We start from the raw sequence: 22,455 nt of genomic DNA on the forward strand, positions 1-22,455 counted from the left end.
AGAGTGTTGGAGAGCAGTGGGAGCAAGTAACGTACGAATGTTTCTTGCATTCAAACGGACTTTCATTTGGAAGACTGAGGCCATTTCTGCCTGAAGCAACCTTTATAGTTTGAAGCCAGTTTGTAGTATTCTTTTCCTCTGAAATGTCTACTGCTGTGAATGCTGTATGATGTGTGCATTTTTTTTTCTGTTATTGAATTGTGAGTCAATGTGACCAGAATTTGATGCTGGTGGGGGTGGGTGATGAGCACGCTTCAGAATGATTTGAAACTCTCCTCTTTCCAAGAGTGCGGGGGGTGTTTTGGTCTGTAAGTAATAACAGGAATGCTGTTTGCTGCAGTCATGTGTTCTGTGTTTGGATGCTTTTTACAAGAACTTGTCAATGTAGGATATTCTTAAATAAAACAATTTAATATGTGTCTTGCGTATGTTTTTGGTAACAATGGCCTATTTATAAAGTATCCTCTGGATTAATGGTAACATGTTCTTTGGTTCCTTTTACCAGCCGGATATGTAGCAGGACCTCTAATAACTGAGCCCAGATTTCCGCCACATGGGTATAACTCAGATCTTAAAACCGCCTGTAAGGGTCAAGCGTTGAATGTATTGCAGACAGCTGTCTAAGCCGCCAAGAGGCTGATGAATCACAGGCATGTGGCCCCATGCTGCAAGTGTACATCAGCTGTGCCTGCGCACTAAAACATTAGCCCCCCGCTGCCTGCGTGGACATATGGGTAAGTAGGTAACTGCTTGGACTGGTGTGCATGACAAGCCCCGTCATGGTTGCGTTCCAGAAGCTTTTGAGACCTTGTGGGGTATGTTCAGTAGTGCCATTGGTTTTTTGGATTCTTTCCATGGAAACCTATGGCTGTTTAATTCCCCCCCCCCCCACCCCATAATTGTGAAACTTTAAATTACCTGTGTTTATTTGAGAAGATGGCCTGTTATTTTTATTTTGTTAAAAATGAAAATATGTAAGGCAAAGGTGATTATACTTATGTATTTAATTCTAATGGTTCACATGTAATTCAAATTAGCCAACTACAATTAGCCATGTTTCTGGATGGTGTTTTCTATCCAGTTGATGTAGTTACTCACTTTTGTATAAACTCCATACAGACCCTTTGTGCCGCACTCCACCCCCCATGACACTATTCCTCCGATGAACCACTTGTTGGTTGTCTTATCTAAGAAAGCCAGCGCTCCACCGCTGTCTCCCTGGCAGGAATCCTTGCCGCCCTCTTCGAACCCGGCACATATCATGTTTTCAGTAACGACGTACTGGTTGGCGTCATCCGATTTCCTTCTGTAGGTCTCTTTACATTCTCCGTGATCAACAATGTCAACTTGGACGAATTTCAGATACCTCGCTGTCACTCCTCTCTCTGTGGTGCCCCAGCCGGCAACCAGCCCTGCGTGGTTGTTGGCAGTTGAGTGCGATATATGGAACCTTTCCTCCTTCGTTGGGAGGCAGATCCCCATAATATTGTCATTGATGGGAGCTTTGTTCTGCAGTTTGATGAGGGCAATGTCATTGTCATACTGTCCTTTCTTGTAACCTTCATGGATGAAAACAGCCTCAGGTAGCCCGTTGAAGTTTTTGTCGTTGGTGTTGGTGATGCCCATTTTCATGCCAATGCTTGATATGTCATCGGCGGCTTGGTCCACCACGTGAGCTGCTGTGATAACCCAATTGTCGTGTAACAGCGCGCCGGCCCCTCTCACCGGGCTGTTTATGAAGACTTGCCATGGAAAATTTCCCAGCTTTGCGTTCGTGCCGCCTATGATACGCTGAACGGCAATATTGGTTCTTTTTCCACAATCTACGGCAAAGAAAAGATAGAAACTGTATTACTGGTATCTCTAAAAATACCTTTTCCAAATTTCCAAGAGTTCTCTCTCTGTTATCTGATCCCCAAGCTACTAGACACTGCCTGTTGAGAACAATAGAAAGGCTTCGTCTTAATCGACCAGCCGGACGCTCTGACCAATGAAGATCTATGGAGGACAGAAGGTCTACGGAGAACAGGACGTTTGGATGATGTGCGGAGGGGTTACGGAAAGTGGGTTTCGAATATATCGGAAATAATCTGTAAACCCTGTTAAATGGGTTGATTTAATGTTCTGACCTGTGCAATTTAGACGTCTGGAGCCACATGGTCCATTTTAATAAAAGTACCGTATCTGTAGATAGTTTGCTAAACTAGAAAGCGAAGGAACTACAGACTTACCGGGGACACAAGTTGGCAAAACTCTGCTCTGGGTGTTAGTTTCTTCCCACAATCCTTGAGCGCTGCACCGGTACCGACCTGAATCATCAGAAAATATTTCCATGAGACTTATTCTGTATTATAATTAACAAAATATGATATAAGTTCTGAGGTACCTTTCTTCACGAGTAAGAAGTAAAGACCCGAGTTGTGCTGAAGTGAAAGAATTATCTGTATTCGACAATAACGCCTACTTTCCACATCTTAAAAGTTGTTTGTTTTATTAGGTCTTACCTCTAGGATCTTTCATGTAATAGAAGGGCTCCGAGCACTCATACTGGATAAGTGCGTTGTAGGTAGTCACGTCTCTCTGCGTCAAGAACTTAAAAGTCCCGTTGTAGATATCTTCAGGCATTCCGCAGTCAACAACTGTTTAGTAGACAAGGTACGGGAGCTAGTAAAAAGTCCTTTCAAAAGTAACCAAAAGAAGTCAAACATGGAAACTTATACAATCGTTAGCCAAAAAAAAAAAAAAAATACTTATTTGGAAATTGTTTTGATCAAATGATATTTGTACTAAATTAATAGGAAAAAAATAAAATTGAAATTTGGATTGACATAAAAACGTTTTTCCGTGTTTAGTTGTGAGGGACCTTAGCCGCAAACTGGCTTCTGGAAATTGTAGAATTAACGCAACGCAAAAGCTAAATGATGGATTTGGCCGAGGATTACTTTTTTATTATTATTTGTACCATTTTGGATCTATCACCTCTTTGTGAGGCTGAGGAAGGAACTTACTGATGCACGTCGGCAGGGGCTTGTCCCACATTCCGTTCGTTTTACAAACCGCCGTGAAAGACGGCACCGTTTTCTCATTCTGCGGAAGGAAAAGCTGGTTATTACCACAGGAGAGGATGCGGTGGATTCTTTAATTTTCTCATGTTAATTATAATTATTGTTACTATCGCTGAGTTATATAGCGCCATCGTATTCCGCAGCACTGTACAATGGGTAAACTGGATGTAATAGTGCATCACATGACTATTAAATGGTAATTACGGCAGCAAAAGTTAAGGAAGGCCCTGCCCAAAGAGCTAACATTATACATTGTAAGGGCTCCCATAGTGTGCTCATTTAATGACTGTACGTTATAAGGACTAAATATTCGGGAATGCAGAATATATTTGTGCTGGAGAGCAAAAGGGATTCCGTGAAGTTTTGTTTTTGTCTCATTCTTTTTAGACAACCATCTCGCTTCTCTTTTTCTCCTTTCCTTTTCTCTCTTCTTTATCTCCCATCACAGAGCAAGGGAAAGTTGGCCAAAATGGTCTAATGAACGAATATTCAGAACTTTCTCATTTAGTTTTCATTTGTTTCATCAGAGGTCCCTCTATTTTCAGAGGTTCGTACAAATCTGAATGCACGCGTTTAATTCAGAATGTAGGCCTTTCCTAAAAGTGCTGCTTTTCGCAGCGGAGCCTGAATCAGAACAGTGATATTTCTTAAGATAAATTTATGAACAAAGGCGGTCGTATTCCTTTATTTCTAATTAAAACCGTGCCATGTGTTCAATGCATCCTAAAACTTCTGAAACCGCTCCGGAAGTCTTTCTAGAATGAACGTTTCTCGCTATGATGTCATTCTGAGGGTTTCGCAGATCGCTCAGTGAAAGTTATTGGACGTCTTAACATAGCAAGGAAGCCGTAGCACTCGGCTATTACACGGCCGTTCCTGGGATACGACGTTTCAAGGAAGCCATAGCACTCGGCTATTACACGGCCGCTCCTGGGATACGACGTTTCAAATACTTGAGGCTTAACACTCACTTTATATCAGGTTACGGGATTTAATTATTTTGGTCAGAATGGCACCTGCAGGAACCTAATGGTCTTATTTTTATAGTTAATGCAGTCTCTGCTGTGCTATATTAAGCGGTATACGGATCATCGGGGTATCGCGCCAACCCCTTTCTCGCCATCTAATTGCACACAAGGAAGCAGAAGGCAGATAAACGGTAAAAGCGAGCATCCATTTGATCCGCGGCAGGCAGACAAAGCACTCTTTCCAAATGAAATCTGTCTCCTGGCCTCTTTTATTGGGTGGACTGGAATTAAATCAGGCTGTGTAGCGGCCTCATGTGGGTCACGTCTGCTTAATGGCGCTATCGCAGTATAACGTGTCAACACAAGGGAGATGAACGGCGATATTTCCAAATATTAACCTAGTAACTAAGTACAACGGGATTTAAAGTTTATTTTTGTGCTGTTGTGGGTTATTGAAGATGAGGGGTTCTGTGGAGCTGCACTTACTGGACACCAGTCCAGGGTGACCGTATCTGCCCTCCCCCCCAGTACATAGGATATATTTCATATATAGATGACCGACACATATAAAGTCCTCCATACTGCAGGGGGCAGGAGTGGACAGGTGTTGATTAGCAACCGGGGAAATATTGTCGTGTCCTGGAAAAAAACAGCCAATGCGGTCATCCTACCAAAGGCATAAGCCCCACTGCCCTTCCTGTAATGAAAAAAGGGGTGGAGCATAGGAACAAAGTGGGCGGGGTATGTTTAAAAATGGGTGGTGGGTGGTCTGATTGTGTGTGTGTGTGTATATATATATATATACCGTATTGGCTCGGATATAGGCCGCACACCAAAATTTTTTTCTTTAAAAAAGCACCAAAAAAATATGCTGCCACTCTGTCCCCCCCCCGAGATATGCTGCCACTCCCCCCCCCGACATATGCTGCCACTGTCCCCCCCTGTGACAGGGCCAGGCTAGCTGGCTCGTGTGTCATATGAAGTTTAGCCGGGTCACGGAGCACTTTTGTGTCCGGTTCCGTATCCCGTGACCCGGTAATATATTATATTGTGTTTATTGTGTAACCGGCCCAGAGACTGATGTGGATTCAGCCCCAGCCTTCAAAGAGACGATCCTATAATCTGGCTGGGGCTCTTAATCAGCCAGCACAGCCCTGTCTGCCCAGACGGCACCCGCACTACAGGGGGGATAACACAGGTGGGGGAACCCATTGTATTCTGTAATCCCCTCACCTGATACATCCCCTGTATACTGATGGGATTTGTGATGGGATGTGGCTGATGGGAGTGGGGGTTGGGTTCGGTGCACATTGCATTGAGATTGTATATAAGTTCTGTGTGTTTGTAATAAAGAGAGTTCTTCTTGGTTTACTACGAATGGTGGTCTGGATGATCCGTGGATAGCTGAGTGCTATCCGTATGAGGGACTGATTGGTGATTCCTCAGCCCTCAAACAGGGGTACCCAGCCTTGGGTACGGTGACCCTGTAACACCCCCCCCCAGATATGCTGCCACTGTCCTCCTCCTCCCTCCCCCCCCCGAGATATGCTGCCACTCTGCCCCCCCTCCGACTTACCAGAGCAGACTCCCGGGTGACTTGCGGGGCCGGCGGGGGACATCTACGCAATACGCATATACAACTTCCGGTGCCGGCACTCAGCGGATGTGCTGGCACCGGAAGTTGTATACGCGTATTGCGTAGATGTCCCCCGCCGGCCCCGCAAGACACCCGGGAGTCTGCTCCGGTAAGTCGGAGGGGCAGAGGTAAAACGCACGATGTGCTTAGACAACCTCCTGGGCCGGCACCCCCCCCGTCGGAGAGTAGGATACAGGTCCCCTGCACCGCTGCGGGGGATCTGTATCCTAACCCCGCTGCATGTCCCGGGCGTCGGGCGCTAGACCCCGAATATAGGCCGCACCCCCACTTTAAAGACTTAAAGTGGAGGGAAAAAAGTGCGGCCTATATTCGAGCCAATAAGGTATATATTACCGCTTGTTCAGTTTCCCTCTCTAGTCCTTAATCGGTTAATAAGACTGACCTTTTTTATCCTGTTTTATCACTTTATTTATAGTCTAATGTATGTGGAATTGTATCGAGTGCTTTTTGCACTGACTTGCAAACTGTTAAGGTGATCAGTCCCTACATCCTGACTCCCAAACACTGCAGTCCCGCTGAGCCGGCCCTGGGTAATGCATAGCGATATCAGGGAGCCGCTAAGTTAAACGCGCCCGCAAACTCCTGGGTTTATTAACCCCGTGGGGTTCGTAATGAATTCTCACCATTGTACGGAATGAGTATTTTAAGTGTGAAAGGAGGTAACGACTCACCTCTAGCAGCACATAGCCCTCCTCGCAGGAGACTGAAAGCTTGTCTTTCACCACGTATGTCTTCTGCTGGGGCCTGAAGATGCCTCTGGGTGGCAGCACCGGATTAGGGCATGGAAGGGCTATGAATGAGAAACAAAATAGTTTATAGCATCTATACTCAGCTACAAAGTAACCAACGGGATTGCTATTGTTTGCCACCAACAGCTCTATAAAAATGAATAAACTAACAAAGTTTCCCTCCTCAGGATGGACAGTCCCTCTTTCTGCCCCAAATCCCCACATCTCGCAGAGGTTTTTTCATTCTGTCGCTGTGTTTTTTTTTCATGCTTCTGCCCCTTGTTGCCTCTCCTTTACAACCATTGACTGTCCCAACGCTCCCCGACCACCGTCTTTTCCGTATTATGACATCATATGCTGCCTCTGACCTTGCCACGTCATGCGCAAAGCTCTTGCTGGGAAATCCCAGTTTTTCTAGTAGTTCAGTAAAATAAACACTCTTTATTTACTGATCCTCTGTCACCAAACACCTGGGATTTGGACATTGTACTAAAGTGCGCAAATTCAACACAGGGGCAGTAACATTAAAAGAGGTCTCAAACACCTAATTACATGCCTCTGATTTAACTGTTTCATAGACTTCGCGGTGTCTTCTATAGGAATAGTTTCTTATGAAAACAAAAAATAGGGTGCAAAAGTATTTTGGGGGAACCAATCGTACGTAATAATATTATTACTCATCAATGCACTGAGAAAATAACGTAATTGAGCAGTTGGTTCTAAATGTGGAAATCTTCAGGACGACTTTTCTGAAGTATACCACTAATAGAAAATAAAAGGAAATGGCAAATAGTACGAAACCATAAATAAATATGTAGTACGGGGAGAGTAACTGCTCTCACATACGATAAATAAATTATTAAAACAGCGGAGAGAGAACAATAGTCCTCCCGCTTACACATACGTGTAACGGAGTCATTTTTTAAAACCTAATTATATGGATGGATACTTAGTATCAGCTGCAAAAGCAGAACAAGTAAACAAGCATGAGCAAACGTAAAATTACTCATACCAGTTTGTGAACCGTTGGCTGCAATGAGCTGCTGCTGTGGCAATGAACAGAGTAAACTCTTTAGCTTTGATCTTTTTAGGTGCACGTTAGGTGTGGAAACTCTGCATGCTGCGCTGTAGTTATGAGATGCTCTTGCTAAATGTGTATTTGAGCAGTTTTGGGATTTGCGTCATGGGAGTTGATTTGCAGTGGGATTTTTAGGGTGAAATCTCAGTTTTCAGCAAAAAATCTAGTCTAAAGACAGGTCGCTGAATAGAGCCATAGATGTGGCCTAAGACTGCATTACTGTCTGCGTGGACGAGCTTCTGAAGCGATCTAACGGATCCCGAATGGCAGACATCATTGTGAAGCATATTTTGTGTTTCTCTGGGTATATTTATTTTTTATATATTTTTGTAATTCATTTATAATATCACATTATGTATCATTGGCACCGAAGCAAATCCCTAATTTAGCTTTTTTGGAACTAGTACGAGGAGATCATACAGCAGATTCTAGGCGGGTGAAAAGTGTAGATCTTTGGTATTTTATCTTTTTCCTGCTATTTATTTTTCCACTTTCCCAATTAAAACCCACTTGCACTTTATTTTCTTTAATTCCTGCCCACTTCCTCCGTGCAAACCACATATTCCGGGCTATTATTTTTATTCATGGAAAACTGTCATTGCTTGGATGAGACCAAGAGGGTAATTCGAGTCTGACGCACAGCAGCAAAACGCTTCCATTTATTTTATAGAGCTCTCCCGCAATAAAGATACAGAATTTCATCTCTTAAGAGTCAATTGCTGTGTCTAGACGGCCATTCCTCTGTACAAAGGGTCACATTTATTTTTTTTAATCCGGTTTTCTGCTCAACAAAATCTTATAGCTGTTGAGCCTCTTTTTTTAAATTCTGCCTCCCACCACCTAAGCTGGAATGCAGTTCCATGTATTTGCCACCATGTCTACCTGTTTTGGTTTTTTTTAACTTTTGGGGTAAAGTGAGAAGAAGTCCGAGAGGTCTGGAGACACGTGGGAAGCAGGGGTTACTCTAACCTTTTGCGGTGTACTGAATCTTCCACCCAGTGTGGCCTCCGGAGCTATCAGACGTGAAGACGATTTCCACTCTGTTGCTCCGGGTGTCAATTTCTGCAGGTAAGCTGTCTCCGCACAGCGCGGGGAGATCCTTCACACCGGCTCTTATCTGAAACAAAGAAAGAATACATGGAAGAGGGTTGGGGGGGGGCGGTGCGCACAGCGGTTACAAAAAATGTACACAAAAAGGTGAGGCGCTAAAATGGGGGGGAGGGGATTAACCATAAAAACATAAATCAGAAATAATCCACGAGCACTCAAATGATGACATCAGAAATTTTATTTTTATTAACCTGTGAATAGCAACAACGTTTCAACCTAGAAAGCTCTTCATCGGGTCAGGTTAGTGGGGGATCAACAAAAAAAATAGGGCTTATGAATGAAGCAGTGAATCAGCATTATGACGGGCATCGCGGAGACCCCAAACATCCAGAGGGGGGGTAGATATATTGGAAGGTTTTGGTTGGCGTGAGTCTGGGGATCGGTTTAAACATGGGGGAGCTGGCCAGCGATTCATGATATGCGCAAGGCTTTGGGCCGGACGCAAGTCAAGCTGGGTATATGACGAAAGGGTCCAAAGGATATGATCTGTGTGATCTGATACATGTTACATGCTATATAAAATAATAAATAAGGAAATACATATCAAGATAAGAGGCCATAGTTAAAACACAGAAGACCAGAGAGTTTTTTTGGAACAGCCTCCCGGCAGTGAAGGTTAAAACAATGAAGGAATTGAATCCTTTGGGGGGTAAATGTAAGGCTATCCTAAATATAAGAAGTGGTAAAGGGTTAATACAGCAAGGGAATGTAAATATATATACATAGGCATATGGGCCCCTGAATCTAACAGGTGTTGCGCTCTACACTGTCAGGGGTCCACACTTGGCTTCCACCCCCCCCCAAGGATCCCTGCTGCTAGCAAACAGCTCCCTGTCCCTTTAAATAAAATGCATGCGCCGAGGTGGGGGAGCAGGTCACGCTCTGCCTTCTAAACACATGTGACAATAAACAGTGATTTTGCCAAAACCAAAATGAAAATTAACCAGTGCACAGAGTGGAAAATTACCAGAGTCCCCGGGGGCCGAGCGGCAGAGAGCAGAAGCGGGGTATTTAACAAATGGATTTTCTTTGTGCTCCTGAAATTGAAACCGTTTCACGAGAGTCCGCAGAGCGGGCAAAGCAGCCTCAACACCGATGTGTTTTTCATTTAATAACACGCGGGTCGCGATAAGCCACCAAAAGCTCTTTCCTCGTCTTTTTCATTTTGTTTTGAAATTTCTCTAAGCGTTTGGTCCTCTTCAGAAGAAGCCCTGGGATTGGGGTCTATAGGGGGTAATTCTTCAAAGAATGTGCTTCAGTCCAGGACTGTCCAACTTGATCATCGACGGCCTTAATCTAGGCTGTTTTTCGAGAGTTCTCCAATTATCCAGCGACTCCTTTGGCGAATCTTAGGGGACTCGAGATTTTGATCTGCACATTGTGCTAAATCGCTAGCGAGTCTTTGGGTCAAATAATGTTCTAAGCCAGGGGTCTCCAGACTGCGGCTCTCCTGCTGTTGCAGGACCACATCTCCCATACTCCTCTGTCGGCCTCTTAGCTGAAGGAGCATTATGGGAGCTGTAGTCCTGCAACATCTGGGGAGGGCCATAGTTTGGAGACCCCTGTTCTAAGCTACAGATTTTAATGTAACCCTTTGTGGTGTTGAGGTGCATTAACCACCTTCTTGGAGACGCGGCTGACCATGTGCATAGGACCACACATTCCTTACTCCATGGATAACAATGGATGGGAGTAACGGAAACAGAATTATTAATTAGTGTGAGAAATGCACATGCCTCCAAACAGGGTTTGCCCCATATCTCACGGTCTTTACCCCAATCCTGATGTGAATGGGCAGATTCTCAGGGTCACACAGGCTGGAGCCGACTTCTTATTGTACTCTGATTCAATGATATCTGAACATTGCTAATGTTGCTATATCACAGCTGGAATCCCTGCTTGAATACAGGTGGCTACATCCAGAATATCTTTATCTCTTGACAAATCCGTTAGTAGAACCATTTGGTGGCCACTATTAAAATACATTAGTCCTCGAGCACTCACCTGCAGCCTGTCGTAAGGGCACAAAACATCAGGGTGCGACTCCACATTGAAGTCCAAAAATTTCAAATGGATTGAGAAGCCTTCTTCCGCTTGGATGGTGTACTTGCAGTTGGAGAGTTTGGGGTAAGCGCCGGGGTAATCGGGGCTGGTGATCTCACCTATTCCTTCTTTGTAGATCTGCCCGCCGCATGACGCTAAGACAGAGATATAAAATTAACACGTCCGCTATACCCAAAGACAGCTTTGACTTCGTCTTCCATCTTATAAGAGGATCCCTTGACCCATCACAATATTTTCCCCTTGTTACATCATTCCAATGCACAACCCTCCAGGAAATCTCAGACTACAATTCCCGTGATCCTCTAATAATAATAGGCGTTGTAGTTAAAGGTCCATATAATACAGAGAGTGTAAAAAACAGTGAGCACAAGTGTTACATGTGAGGTGAGTAGATAAGAAGAAGGAGCACTTGTTTGTGTATGAAGGCTGGGACCTTAGTGGTTACTTAGTGAGTTAGCGGGGCCAGTAGCCACCATCATTGAAAAGAGAACCAAAATTAAAGTACATGTACATTCAAGCATTGAGGCAAAAATAACACTAAAAGGCTCTTGATTCTTAAATTTTTTATTGTTATTATTATCCCTCCTTTTTTTGGACTGGTTCAGCGGTGGGATCCATTCTTTATTTTCTATGCTGTTGTAATGGGGGTCTCGCTAATTATTAGAGGGTTCTCCTCTGTCACTCGGTACTTCCCTCTTCCCTTATTGGGCTATTTAAAAAAACAACAATTCACAATTGTGGGAGATTTAAGGATTTTTCCTGAATTAATTATTTTCCTAAGCGAGTTTTTTTAGATTTAGAATCATCAGAACAAGTTCGATAACGTTTTGCAATTCGAAACTTTCACTAAATTTAACTTTTTTTTTTTTGAATACTCCCCAAAATCTCCCTGTAAAACATGTGAACAGACTAGAGAATAAAGAAGTTTGTTGATTTTTAAAAAAAATTAAATTCACCCACCTATGCAAATTTTCTTGTCGCTGTGCAGGTTAAATCCAGCTCGGCAGCTACAGTAAAATCCTCCGATATAATTGTGACAGAAGTGATCGCAGGTCTCTGGGTCCACCTCGCACTCGTTAATGTCTAAAAATAAGAAAAGAGGAAAGAAAATGATGGTTTTCAATTTATGTCAATCCCTGAGACTGGGGGAAGTAATTTCCCTTTGCACTCCTCACTTCCTGTTGTTTTTTGGCAACTTCCTGCTCGCTAATAATATAACTGCCAGTGAAAGCTTAAAAAACTCTCCTTGCCAACTTTATTTGATTAATATTCAAGCATACATCTAGGCGTTATAAATTGTAGTGAAAATTGCATTATAGTTCAAAAATACTGTTCTAGCTCTCCAAAACACACCATCCCAACAACAACCCCTCTCTGTGGGGGAATTTTCTGGGACGCATATTAACATTTTATGCTCCTATACACCAGAAGCTCCTGGCTAGTAGTTAATTCACTTGTGGGATCCTTAATATTCTGGGTTATGAAAGATATGAGGTGCCGTATTATAGCAATTATATTATTTATAAATAATAAAAATAATAATATAAATTCATATTATACATAAATATTATTATTTATAACATTTTGCCGATTTAGGGGTTCACTGTCACCTTCAGCCGCATAGAAAGCTTCAAAGCCAATAAACTCCTTCTCGTTAGAGTAATCGCTCCTGAACGTGATGGTCATTTTATTATCCAAAGAGTAAAAAACGGCGTCTTCTGGAGCTTTTTCCGTGTCCGTGCTCTCCTTGCCACAGAAGTGAGCCACCTCCGTCCTTTTGGAAACAAGCTATAAAACAAGCAAAATAAGCACAAGAATCACTTTATTTACATCACCCGGGACACAACCGGCATTTTACATTTGCTTTAATAATCATTCTTTTTTTTTTTTTTATTTGATCATTGTCTGAGATTTACAGGAAAATATGAACTCAGGAGAGAACTTGTTGTGTAATAAACAAAAAAACCACAAAAATTTAATAAATTCACAGCATTTTTCAAAATTCCTTTTTTTTTGTGGATCCGGGTAACAGTCACCGGTGTTTATTCCGCAAACGTAGAATGATTAGCAATTAAAGTAAATCTGGATTACGCAAGCAGCCAGCATCATGGCCAAAGTGAACTCTTCCCGTGAGGTATTAACCCTTTAAATCAAAATCCGGTGTAAGTGAACGTGGCTCGGCCTTTAGCCTGTTTTAACGCGGAATTGTCTGCTTAATCGTTTGTTAATAGAGATGGGAGAAATGTTGAAAATCGCATCTGCTGGAGTTAGCGTGATGACGCGGTAAAGCAATGGCAGAAGCGGGTGGAAGCCCCTGCTTCCCGCGGACCGGCGCCACGCTGCTTGCGCCACTTCCTATTTTTTTACACTGAATTTTTTCAGCCTTTTTGCGACATTAGGAATCATATGTTTTTACAAATTAATTTCTTTACAAATTAACCCAAAAAATGGTCTTTCTGTATATAACTCGCTGCCGCTGGCCGCTCACCTTGACGTAGTCATATTCGCACAGGTAGGAGAGCTCCAGGTGGAAGTGCGTGAAGTAGACCTTAATGCGATGTCCCACCGGAGCAGTGATCGTCCAGGTCTGCGTCTGATCGTTGGGATAGGGTTTCGGGAAACTCGGAGAAGTGATTCTCCCAGAAAGCCCTGTTAGTTCTACGCCGTCGGCGCCGGTCACCATGACGATCAGAAATAAAAAACACAACCTGCCAAAAACAGACAAAACATCGGAATCACGGAGAAGGACATTAAAACATTTCGTTATTCACTTTTAGAGCCGTTTAAATTTAGATTTTTGTCATTTTCTCAGATAAAGAATAATTATTTCAGGCCGTCAAAGTTCTAGAACCTGCAAAAATTAATTCGATGATATTCCAACTAAATATGAAAAAGGTGAATAAATAATAAAAAAGTATAAAAGTGTCAAAAGTGGAAAATCATTAAAATGACCACGGTCCGAAACTGTCCTTTTTTTTACAGTTTTTTGCATTTTTTAAAAATTATATTTAGATCTTCTCTATGGATATCTTAACATACGCTGTCCTCAAAATAACATTTCATTCTCAAAAAAAGTTTTGAAAAAAAATTCATTCTTTAGATCTGAAAAATTAAGGAAAATCCTCCATACCTCATGACTCTGTCGTGTTCTCAGAAAATGTTTTGTCCCGTAAGCTGTTTGCTCGTAACACACCTTTGATCGGTGAGGCTCTCCACTGCGGCCACTGACCTACGGGAATCTGGCTTTGTTTGAAGTACAATGTTTATCTGTGGATTTCTGTAATAATCCCAAAAGCGCAGGCAGCTCGGTGGCCTAGAAAACGTGCTATTTATACAAAACACAGCGGATAACGTGGAAAACCTTACTGAGAGGGTGGTGGATGAGTGGAACAGCCTCCCAGCAGAAGTGGCAGAGGGTAATACAGTGAGGAGATTAAACATGCATGGGATAGACATACGGCTCCTGAATCTAAGACAAATAAAATAACCGATTGGCTGAGGTTTATTTGCTTACAGCCCGGAAAATGAATCTGTAAGTAGAATTAATTTATTACCCATAAACTCGGGGGGGGTTGGGTAGGGCAAAACCTGACAGCTCCCAGGTAGGGGTTTAATACTGCGGCAAAGACACCGAGTTGCTTCAGATCTTACATTCTGGTGCCTTTGGCCATGCTGAGCACAGATGTATGAATGAGGGTGATGGGAGTGAGTGTTTGAGAGGCGCTCTCGAGATAAGGCCGGCCGGCTCCGTATTATCAGATCCTTAGAGCTCCAAGAGAGCATTAATACATACGACATCCTTCCAAGGACTTCTCTGACCACAACAGGTGAGGCGAAAGGAAGCTGGCAGCGTATTAATCTTCCCGCGGCGGCTGTCTCACCGGAATAAATGGGAATTGGGACTGATTAATCAAATCTGAAAGGCGGGGGCTCGGCGCAGAGAGATCATTACTCTTCTGTTTTGGAGCATTTGATATCTGTTAAGAGATATTAGTATCTTCCATATCATATTGGGAAACCACTTTATAGCGTGTGACGCACGGACATACCCCTTATTATTACTAATTCATTTATATAGCGCCATCATATTCCGCAGCGCTGTTGGCAGTTTAGATGGTGGCCGATCCTTATAAATCCCCGTTACCTGAGGATTATGGCTGCTACGAATTTGCACTTAATAGGTCAGATTTTAATTCATAGACAAAAAGAAGTTTAATAATGAATGTAATCTTTCTCGCCTTTTGCATCTGCTGATCGCTGATCTGCCGGCTGGTAGCTGCACCGAATGGCCAGTAGGTGGCAGTAAAGTGTCAGGATATATTGTCAGGCTTAAAAGTCACTGTTTAGCCCAAAATACAGCAGCGATAATGTTACCCAACAGACGGATAATCGAGATGCCTGTCAAGGGGCCATTCGTTTGGAAGAGTCTCAAGCCGTGAATTGTGTGGCGTGACTCGTTTTTTATCACCAACAATCTCGTTGACCGGAGTCTGGTTTGGAGAAGTCAGAGTTTTAAAACCTAAATGCAATTACTGGTTCTGGGCGGCAAAATCCGCCTTTACAGGTTTTGTGCGAGTGAATGAATGAAAGAAATTAAATGGTTGCCTGTGAAATAAAAAAACTCATTGGATAGACTGACTACATGGGTAGGGACATCACTGGTATCCTTCTTCCTTCCCCCAATGCCCCTATCTCTCCTTCCCTGATGCCCCTGTTTCCTCCCCTGATGCCCTTCTCTTCTAGGTGCTTAGAATGTTTGTTGGGTATGAGGGTATCGCAGGGTTCTACAGCCCTAAAAGACCTATCTGTGGGTCACAAAGTCACATAAATAGTTTTGGTTAAACCCCACCCCAGTCACACCTCTTACCACCTCTAACCACACCCCTTAAACAAAAACACACCTCTCTGGACACCGTCAGTGCGCGGCGCGGCTCTCCCGCCACCAATGTCATTGATACAGAGGCCAACTCTAATTTCCAACTTAATTCCAATTCAATTGTACAACGCTGTGACTTTATAAATCAATACATAAGAATCACAAATAATAATCATTTTACCCCAAAACTTTGCTAGATATTTGCGATAATACTGAAACGGGGGATCCGGATCACAAGGATGTCTCCATAGATTCCATCGTGTTATCCATCCGCCGCGTGCGAAGGAAGAAGACGATGTCTGGAGAGACACAAAGACAATCAAACAGGCGAAAATCAAACGCGGCGCGCTCTGGGGACCCCGCGTCCGACGCACTGCGAGACAAATCAGACAGCCTGTCTGCAGCGAGAGGACAGGCGTACCGTGAAAAGAGACAGAGGGCCAGGGGTCAGACGCATCCCAAATTACCCAAACTCAACACTTTGCAGTAACCCCGCGAAAAAAACGAGGGGGGCTAAGCAGAGCGCCGCACGAAAAGGGTTAAAAGCGTATTGTGTTAAGCGCTGGGTAGATTGTTGGCGGTATATAAATAAAAGATAATAATAATAATAATCAGTGGAATTGTTAGCAGTAGGAAGTGTCTGATACATCGTTACCCACCGCTGCCTGATATTATCGTTATTTCATGTACAAAGGTCCAGGTTCTAGGAAGATATTAAACTATTAGGGCGATAAACTGTTCCAGGGCCCTTCTTATGCTTCGCACTGGAAAGGGTTAAATTGATTAAAGATGGCGGGTTTAAGGCTGTAACAGAAATCATATTCATTATTAGGCTGATGAGTCAATGATGAGGCTTTTAGGGGACTTTCTTATCTCTTAAGGAATATTATTCCTCCCCGTAAGCTGTAATACAATGTATCCAGTCCTGTCTTCCACATACAGGGACCGCATAGAAAGCACTAAAAGGAGCACACGAAGGATGCAGTCAGGGTGTAAATCCTTCCTATAGTTCTGTAACTTTGGATACCCCGGTGCCATAGGAATTAGACCCAAATCTTTGTAACAGGATTTGGGTCCAAAAAGGGACTGGTCAAACTGAACAGGGGCACTTGGAAAGTATGGGAGCATCTTGTACAAACTGTGAAAGAGAATGACTTGTCGGATGAAACAGAGCAGTCTCCTGGCAGACTCTTCACCCACTCCCACTAAACTGAGTGAGCACTCTCTTCACCCATTCCCACTCATCACTGTTATTATATTATTATTTTTTTTTCATATATATTTTTGTAATATTTTTAACAGTGGGATTTTTTTCATGCTGTGTTATCAGAGCAGAGCTCCAGACGCCGGCCGTGGGCCGCGGGTGACAACGTGCTGGGTCTGCAGGCTGATGATATCAGGTGTGACATCAGAGGTTACCCCGCCGGCTGAGGGTAATTAGATTTAACACATCCATCCGTCCAACTTAGAGGACCTTCTGCGTCACTCAGATTTATGCTTTAAACCTTCGGACGAGGGATTTACCCCACAAAATGATTACGCAAAATACGCCATGCGAAATGGAAAAAAAATAAGAATTCGACCAGAATTTAATTGGTCTGAAAGCAGATTGTTTTGCTTTACTGAGATGGTGGTAGATAAATGGAACAGCCTCCCAGCAGAAGTGGTAGAGGGTAATACAGCGAGGGTATTAAACATGCATGGGACAGACATACGGCTCCTGAATCTAAAACGACTGATTAAGGTTTGAGTCTTTACAGCTGGAGAAACGGGCAGACTAGACGGGGGCCGGATGGGGCCGATCTGCCGCTTAGGTTTCATAACATATGTTATAAGAGGCCAGTGGGCGCTGCGGACGGATTCAGTGGCCGGTGACATTTTCTCCTCAGTCTGTGACAGGTAATTATCGGCTCTGACGTACGGCGAAGGCTTCGTGTAACATCTTCCTTCATGGATCTATCAAAGCCCATTAAGCGTAGGTCTGGTGACGGGCGGCAGAGTCGCTGCGTGTTGGTTCTGCTTTGTGCCGCGGACCCGCCGGCCGGAGTCAGACATCGCCGACATCCCGGGGCTGTCAGAACTGCTTATTACCCCTGGGACGGCTTAACCGGACTTCCGTTACCCTTTAAGGACCAGATAGGTGATGAGAGCTTCTCCCTGGACTCCACGGGGCGTCAATAAACATTGGTTTCTCTACAAATACATAATAACATTAACAGAATTTCCTGCCCCCGATTCATTTACTTCTCACCGGAGGGGCAGCGATGGCTCCATCCAGGGGCAGCCAACAAAAGGCTTTGTGATGGACGTTTAAGATCTAACATAGAGTTCCAGCCTTGTCAGGGAAGCCATGGTGTCCTCAAAAGAACTTGGTCTTCATGTGACCCATGAGGCCTCCATAGTATCCACTAAACTCTCAGATTTTGGCAATTGAGTTAAATGTCTAGGGTGGAGATGACGAACAATTGGGGGTCTGAAAAGTCTATAAGGACCCAACGTAACCTTTGTTCATGTTCAATGCGTTTGTATGGAATGCTCAGTTCTTTCAGTCTAAGCATGTGCAGGAAGTATGGTTTCTGCGTACACTTCCTGTTTCATTGGCGACAACTGGGGGAGGAGTTAAACGAGACAGGAAACACATTTTCAGTCTCCGATAACGAAGTCATTCATGTATCGATTTGCATGCAGTAAAGTGCATCTGTCCGCTTGCAAAATGGACTCCAACAGTCCCCTAAACCGTGGGAAGATTCAGGTCCCAGAGGTTCCAACAGTGCTGAGCCTGGGGCAATTATGGTGCTGTATCCATGCGGGTTTGTTAGTGCCCAGAGAGCCCCCTCTACTGGAAGAGGAGACACGCGGGGTCTCGGGTTTGAAGGAATATTGAAGGAGACGCTCTGTGATATAATGGAGTTAAAGGTGATGTCTCCTGATACGTACAGACTCAGTGAAGAGGATACTGATGTGACGCAGTCTGGGGTTATGTTTCCTGATGGCAGATACCACATCTTATCTCGGGTATTACTTGTAAAGACTCGGTGAAATCGGAGCAGCAGCTGCGCAGGCTTTTCATGTTTACATCTGAGTTGCGATATCTCCGTCTCCGCAGCGCTGAAGAAAGTGTCAGATTTTGGTTTTCTCTGGAACTGAACTCAGCTTTATGAGTTTGCTGCGTGTGATTTTCGGGTTCTAACAAACACATGCCTCCCAACTGTCCCGACATTTGGAACTCTATCCCCATGTCCCTCCGAGCTCTTCCTCTGCCCCACTTTTTGGCACACAGGGAGAGCTCGATGGGACAGCGGGAGTCAGGACCCCGGAGAATGCACACTGAGCATGTGCGGAGTTGTGCACATGCCCAGTAGCGCTGCCAGTTTGTGTGACACCCTACTTCCCAAGCCCCGCCCCCCATAAATCTCCCCACTCGGCTGCTTCCATTCATTTTTAAAAAGTATTTTAGTGAATTATTACTTATTTCTTCCATAAGTGATCGGTATCGTCCGGCGGGCCGGCCCTTCTGTCTCCTGTTGCACAATAAGGTTTACAGCCAACGATTAATATACGCTAATAATTCATAGAAGACGGATCTGCCCTCCGCACCGGAATCACCAAGGAAGACAAAGGATCATTAATACCCCTGAATGAAGATAAAATCATCCAAAATCTGCCATCGGTGAAGAGAACACGAAACGCGTCAGACTCCTTCTAACACCTATACAGTAATTACCCCCAGCTCTGTATACAGTAATTACCCCCAGCGCTGTATACAGTAATTACCCCCGCACTGTATACAGTAATATAACCCCCAGCGCTGTATACAGTAATATAACCCCCAGCACTGTATACAGTAATATAACCCCCAGCACTGTATACAGTAATTACCCCCAGTGATGTATACAGTAATAACCCCCAGCGCTGTATACAGTAATTACCCCCCGCACTGTATACAGTAATATAACCCCCAGCGCTGTATACAGTAATTACCCCCGGCACTGTATACAGTAATATAACCCCCAGCGCTGTATACAGTAATATAACCCCAGCGCTGTATACAGTAATATAACCCCCAGCGCTGTATACAGTAATATAACCCCCAGCGCTGTATACAGTAATATAACCCCCCAGCGCTGTATACAGTAATATAACCCCCAGCGCTGTATACAGTAATATACCCCCCAGCACTGTATACAGTAATTACCCCCAGCGCTGTATACAGTAATATAACCCCCAGCGCTGTATACAGTAATATAACCCCCAGCGCTGTATACAGTAATATACCCCCCAGCACTGTATACAGTAATTACCCCCAGCGCTGTATACAGTAATTACCCCCAGCGCTGTATACTTGCTTTGCTGATGCTTTATGAAGTCTGTTCTTTCATATATAATATATATAATATGAAAAACAGAAGGTACGGTGTGTGTTTTTGTTAAAATTGGTAGAAATGATAAAATATTGTCTTTGTTGTCTTTTATACTTTTGTGGATCTTTTATTTGTCATTTCTTTATACGCCGGTACCTTGCGTTTCTTGTCTTATTTGTTTTGTGGATATTTCTGTAAATACGCCGAGGGTTTCACGTCTCTTCTTCCAATTTGAGTATTTTTATGCAGTTTAACACATTATGTACCAGACAGGATGAACAACACAATATATACCCCTATTTCAGGGGACTCGGAGGGTTAAATCTCCACCTTCTCCAATCTGATACAATAAAATTTCCAAAAATAATCAGACGCTCATAAAGACGCGGGCTGCGCAGGATGACTCACATACTTTAATATTAAATGCCATTTTTAACAAGTATTTCGGTCAGCGGGCATCAAGGACGATTTCCCGGGATCTCCAATTCTGTGAAACCTTAATTTTTCTTGTTTTTAAAAAGCGGGTGAAGGGACCGTGAGGGAAATGGGGGGGGGGGAGAGAAGAAGAGGGGGTTTGGTCGTTACTAGCAAACGGTGAAGGTTTTCCAGAAAAAATTCTTGCACGGAGCTTTGCGCTCGCGCGGCGGGAGATGCGGGAACTTCATGGAAGGAGAATGCGGGACCGCGTTGGGTTCCACCGGATCGGAAGCTTCTGCGTCGGCCTCCGGCGGATGATCCATCAGTCCAGAAAGTAACTTGAGGAGGAGATCTTTCTGCATGGCGCCCAGATCCTGGACAGAAGAGAAGATGGGAAAACACGGACAATGGTTATTCCTTCAGGAGAAGGCTTCGGGCCACCGCCATCCAGCCATGACCCCCATCCTGATCTCGGGGGTCACTATAGGTGACCAAGCTATGGAACGCCAGCTGTTTGGGAGCTTTTGGGGTAACGTTCCAATGAACGGATCGAGTCAACCGATTGCTATGGCCAATGATCTTGGTGAGGTGGTGGGGTAGGGGGCCACATACCTTGTTGGGACCCCCAGGGCTACACATTTCTTTGGCTAGTAGCTTCTACTGATGATTCACAACATTCTACCCGATTCTACTAGACTGCAAACCGTCTAATGTGACCGATGCTCGTCTACCCGTCTCGCTCTAATCTCTCTATCGCCCGACGCGCTTCCCACCCCCGACGGATCAACGACCCGGATTACATTTCAGGTTCCTTTCGTTCCGCCTCGCTCCGTGTTTCCGTGTAATCAGCCGAGACGGTTTTTCGCGGTGTGAGACGGGTGAAGGTTCTCATTAACCCGTTAGTGGTTTCCACCTTTACTGCGTCTCCACCCCTCGCTGCTTTATTTCTTCCGGAGGAAATCGCGGGGTTAAACGAGTTTTAATGCTTAATGAATGAAATTGTGAAACATGAAATGGTTAATCACCGCTGATCCTTTCCAAGTTTTCATATATTAACGGCGCTATTAACCCTTTACATATATTATGGCTTCCTCAGCCTCGGCTACATCTCGAGTTCTTCTGGACCTCAAAATCTAATCTTAACCCCACTTTTATTATTATTCGCCAGGAAAGATTTTACCAATCCATGCAATTCTAACAAGACCTGCAATTCTGGCCACACTACGTTTCTCTATAAATCAGTTAATTTTGGGGGAAATTGTGCTTTTTTAACATTAACGAGCTTAAAGGAAATCTTTTAGTGCACGTCCCTCCGACCATCTCATGTCTCCCAATCTCATAAACTACCCCCCCCCCCAAAAAAATAATTCACATCGATTCGGAGAAATTATCTCGCAATGTTTTTTTTTTATTTTCTCCAAAACTCCCTTTGGATGGAAGTTTATTTGCCGTTTTTAAAGTGCACAGAATCCCGGAACCTGTCAGCAAACAGATCCATTCAGTCGTTGGTCTCGTCTTAGATTCAGGAGCCGTATGCCAACCCCATGCATGTTTAATACCCTCACTGTATTATCCTCTACCATTTCTGCTGGGAGGCTGTTCCGCTCATCTACCACCCTCTCAGTAAAGTAAAACTTCCTTCCATTCCATTATCATCTCTGGTTCTGGCATCTCTCCTCCGGTTGGAATAAACCCTTCATCTCCGCTGCCCTTTCCGCTAATGACAAATTATAAGATTCGTTTAGTAATTCTGCACCTGCCAGCGGCCACCATCCACGACTCTGAATCGGTGTCCCCGGTGTCCCCATCCTCCCTCATCCCCCCCCAGTTGTCCCCGCCGGTCCTCACCTGGTTGCGGCTCATCCTCATCCTCTCGTCCTCCGGCTGGGACGCGGCTCCGACGGTCCAAGCCAGCAGCAGGAGCAGGGACCCCGCCGAGCCGAGCAGCTGCATCTTCTCACGAGGAGCGGAGGATGCGCGAGTGAGCTCTGCCTGGAGCGTCCGTCCCTTATATCCTCTCCCCCGACCCAAAAGCTGACGTCTCCCACCCAGCGAGAGACAATTAAGCGATGCGTCTGCGTCGGGATCCATCGGTACAGAGGATTCCATTCCTGAGATAACCCTTTCAGGA

The 22,455-nt window shown here is 44.3% G+C and overlaps 1 protein-coding gene across 1 annotated transcript; it reads right to left on the minus strand.

The window, feature by feature from the left end:
• Nucleotides 1-1,047: 1,047 nt before the first annotated feature.
• LOC149286887 (mannan-binding lectin serine protease 2-like) lies at nucleotides 1,048-22,415 on the minus strand. Its single transcript, XM_089493690.1, has 12 exons — nucleotides 22,173-22,415; nucleotides 20,532-20,698; nucleotides 13,159-13,378; nucleotides 12,281-12,458; nucleotides 11,631-11,753; nucleotides 10,611-10,804; nucleotides 8,466-8,613; nucleotides 6,362-6,480; nucleotides 3,009-3,087; nucleotides 2,505-2,639; nucleotides 2,232-2,309; nucleotides 1,048-1,823 (listed from the first exon to the last, which is right to left on the minus strand). Exons 1-12 carry the CDS (start codon nucleotides 22,413-22,415, stop codon nucleotides 1,048-1,050), a joined length of 2,460 nt encoding a protein of 819 aa, XP_089349816.1.
• Nucleotides 22,416-22,455: the final 40 nt, after the last annotated feature.

The sequence above is a fragment of the Sceloporus occidentalis genome, unplaced genomic scaffold, assembly GCF_023333645.1.
Source record: "Sceloporus occidentalis isolate IW3139 unplaced genomic scaffold, rSceOcc1.0.p SCAF_66, whole genome shotgun sequence".
Classification (NCBI taxonomy): domain Eukaryota; kingdom Metazoa; phylum Chordata; class Lepidosauria; order Squamata; family Phrynosomatidae; genus Sceloporus; species Sceloporus occidentalis.

Bases quoted from the DNA above. Each gene is read 5' to 3' on its own strand.
- LOC149286887 (XM_089493690.1), bottom strand. From the start codon at position 22,415: ATGGATCCCGACGCAGACGCATCGCTTAATTGTCTCTCGCTGGGTGGG. The intron at 12,459-13,158 runs GTGAGCGGCCAG...CTTGTTTTATAG, and splicing joins GCGAATATGACTACGTCAAG to CTTGTTTCCAAAAGGACGGA. The intron at 1,824-2,231 runs GTAAGTCTGTAG...TCTTTGCCGTAG, and splicing joins TTTGCCAACTTGTGTCCCCG to ATTGTGGAAAAAGAACCAAT.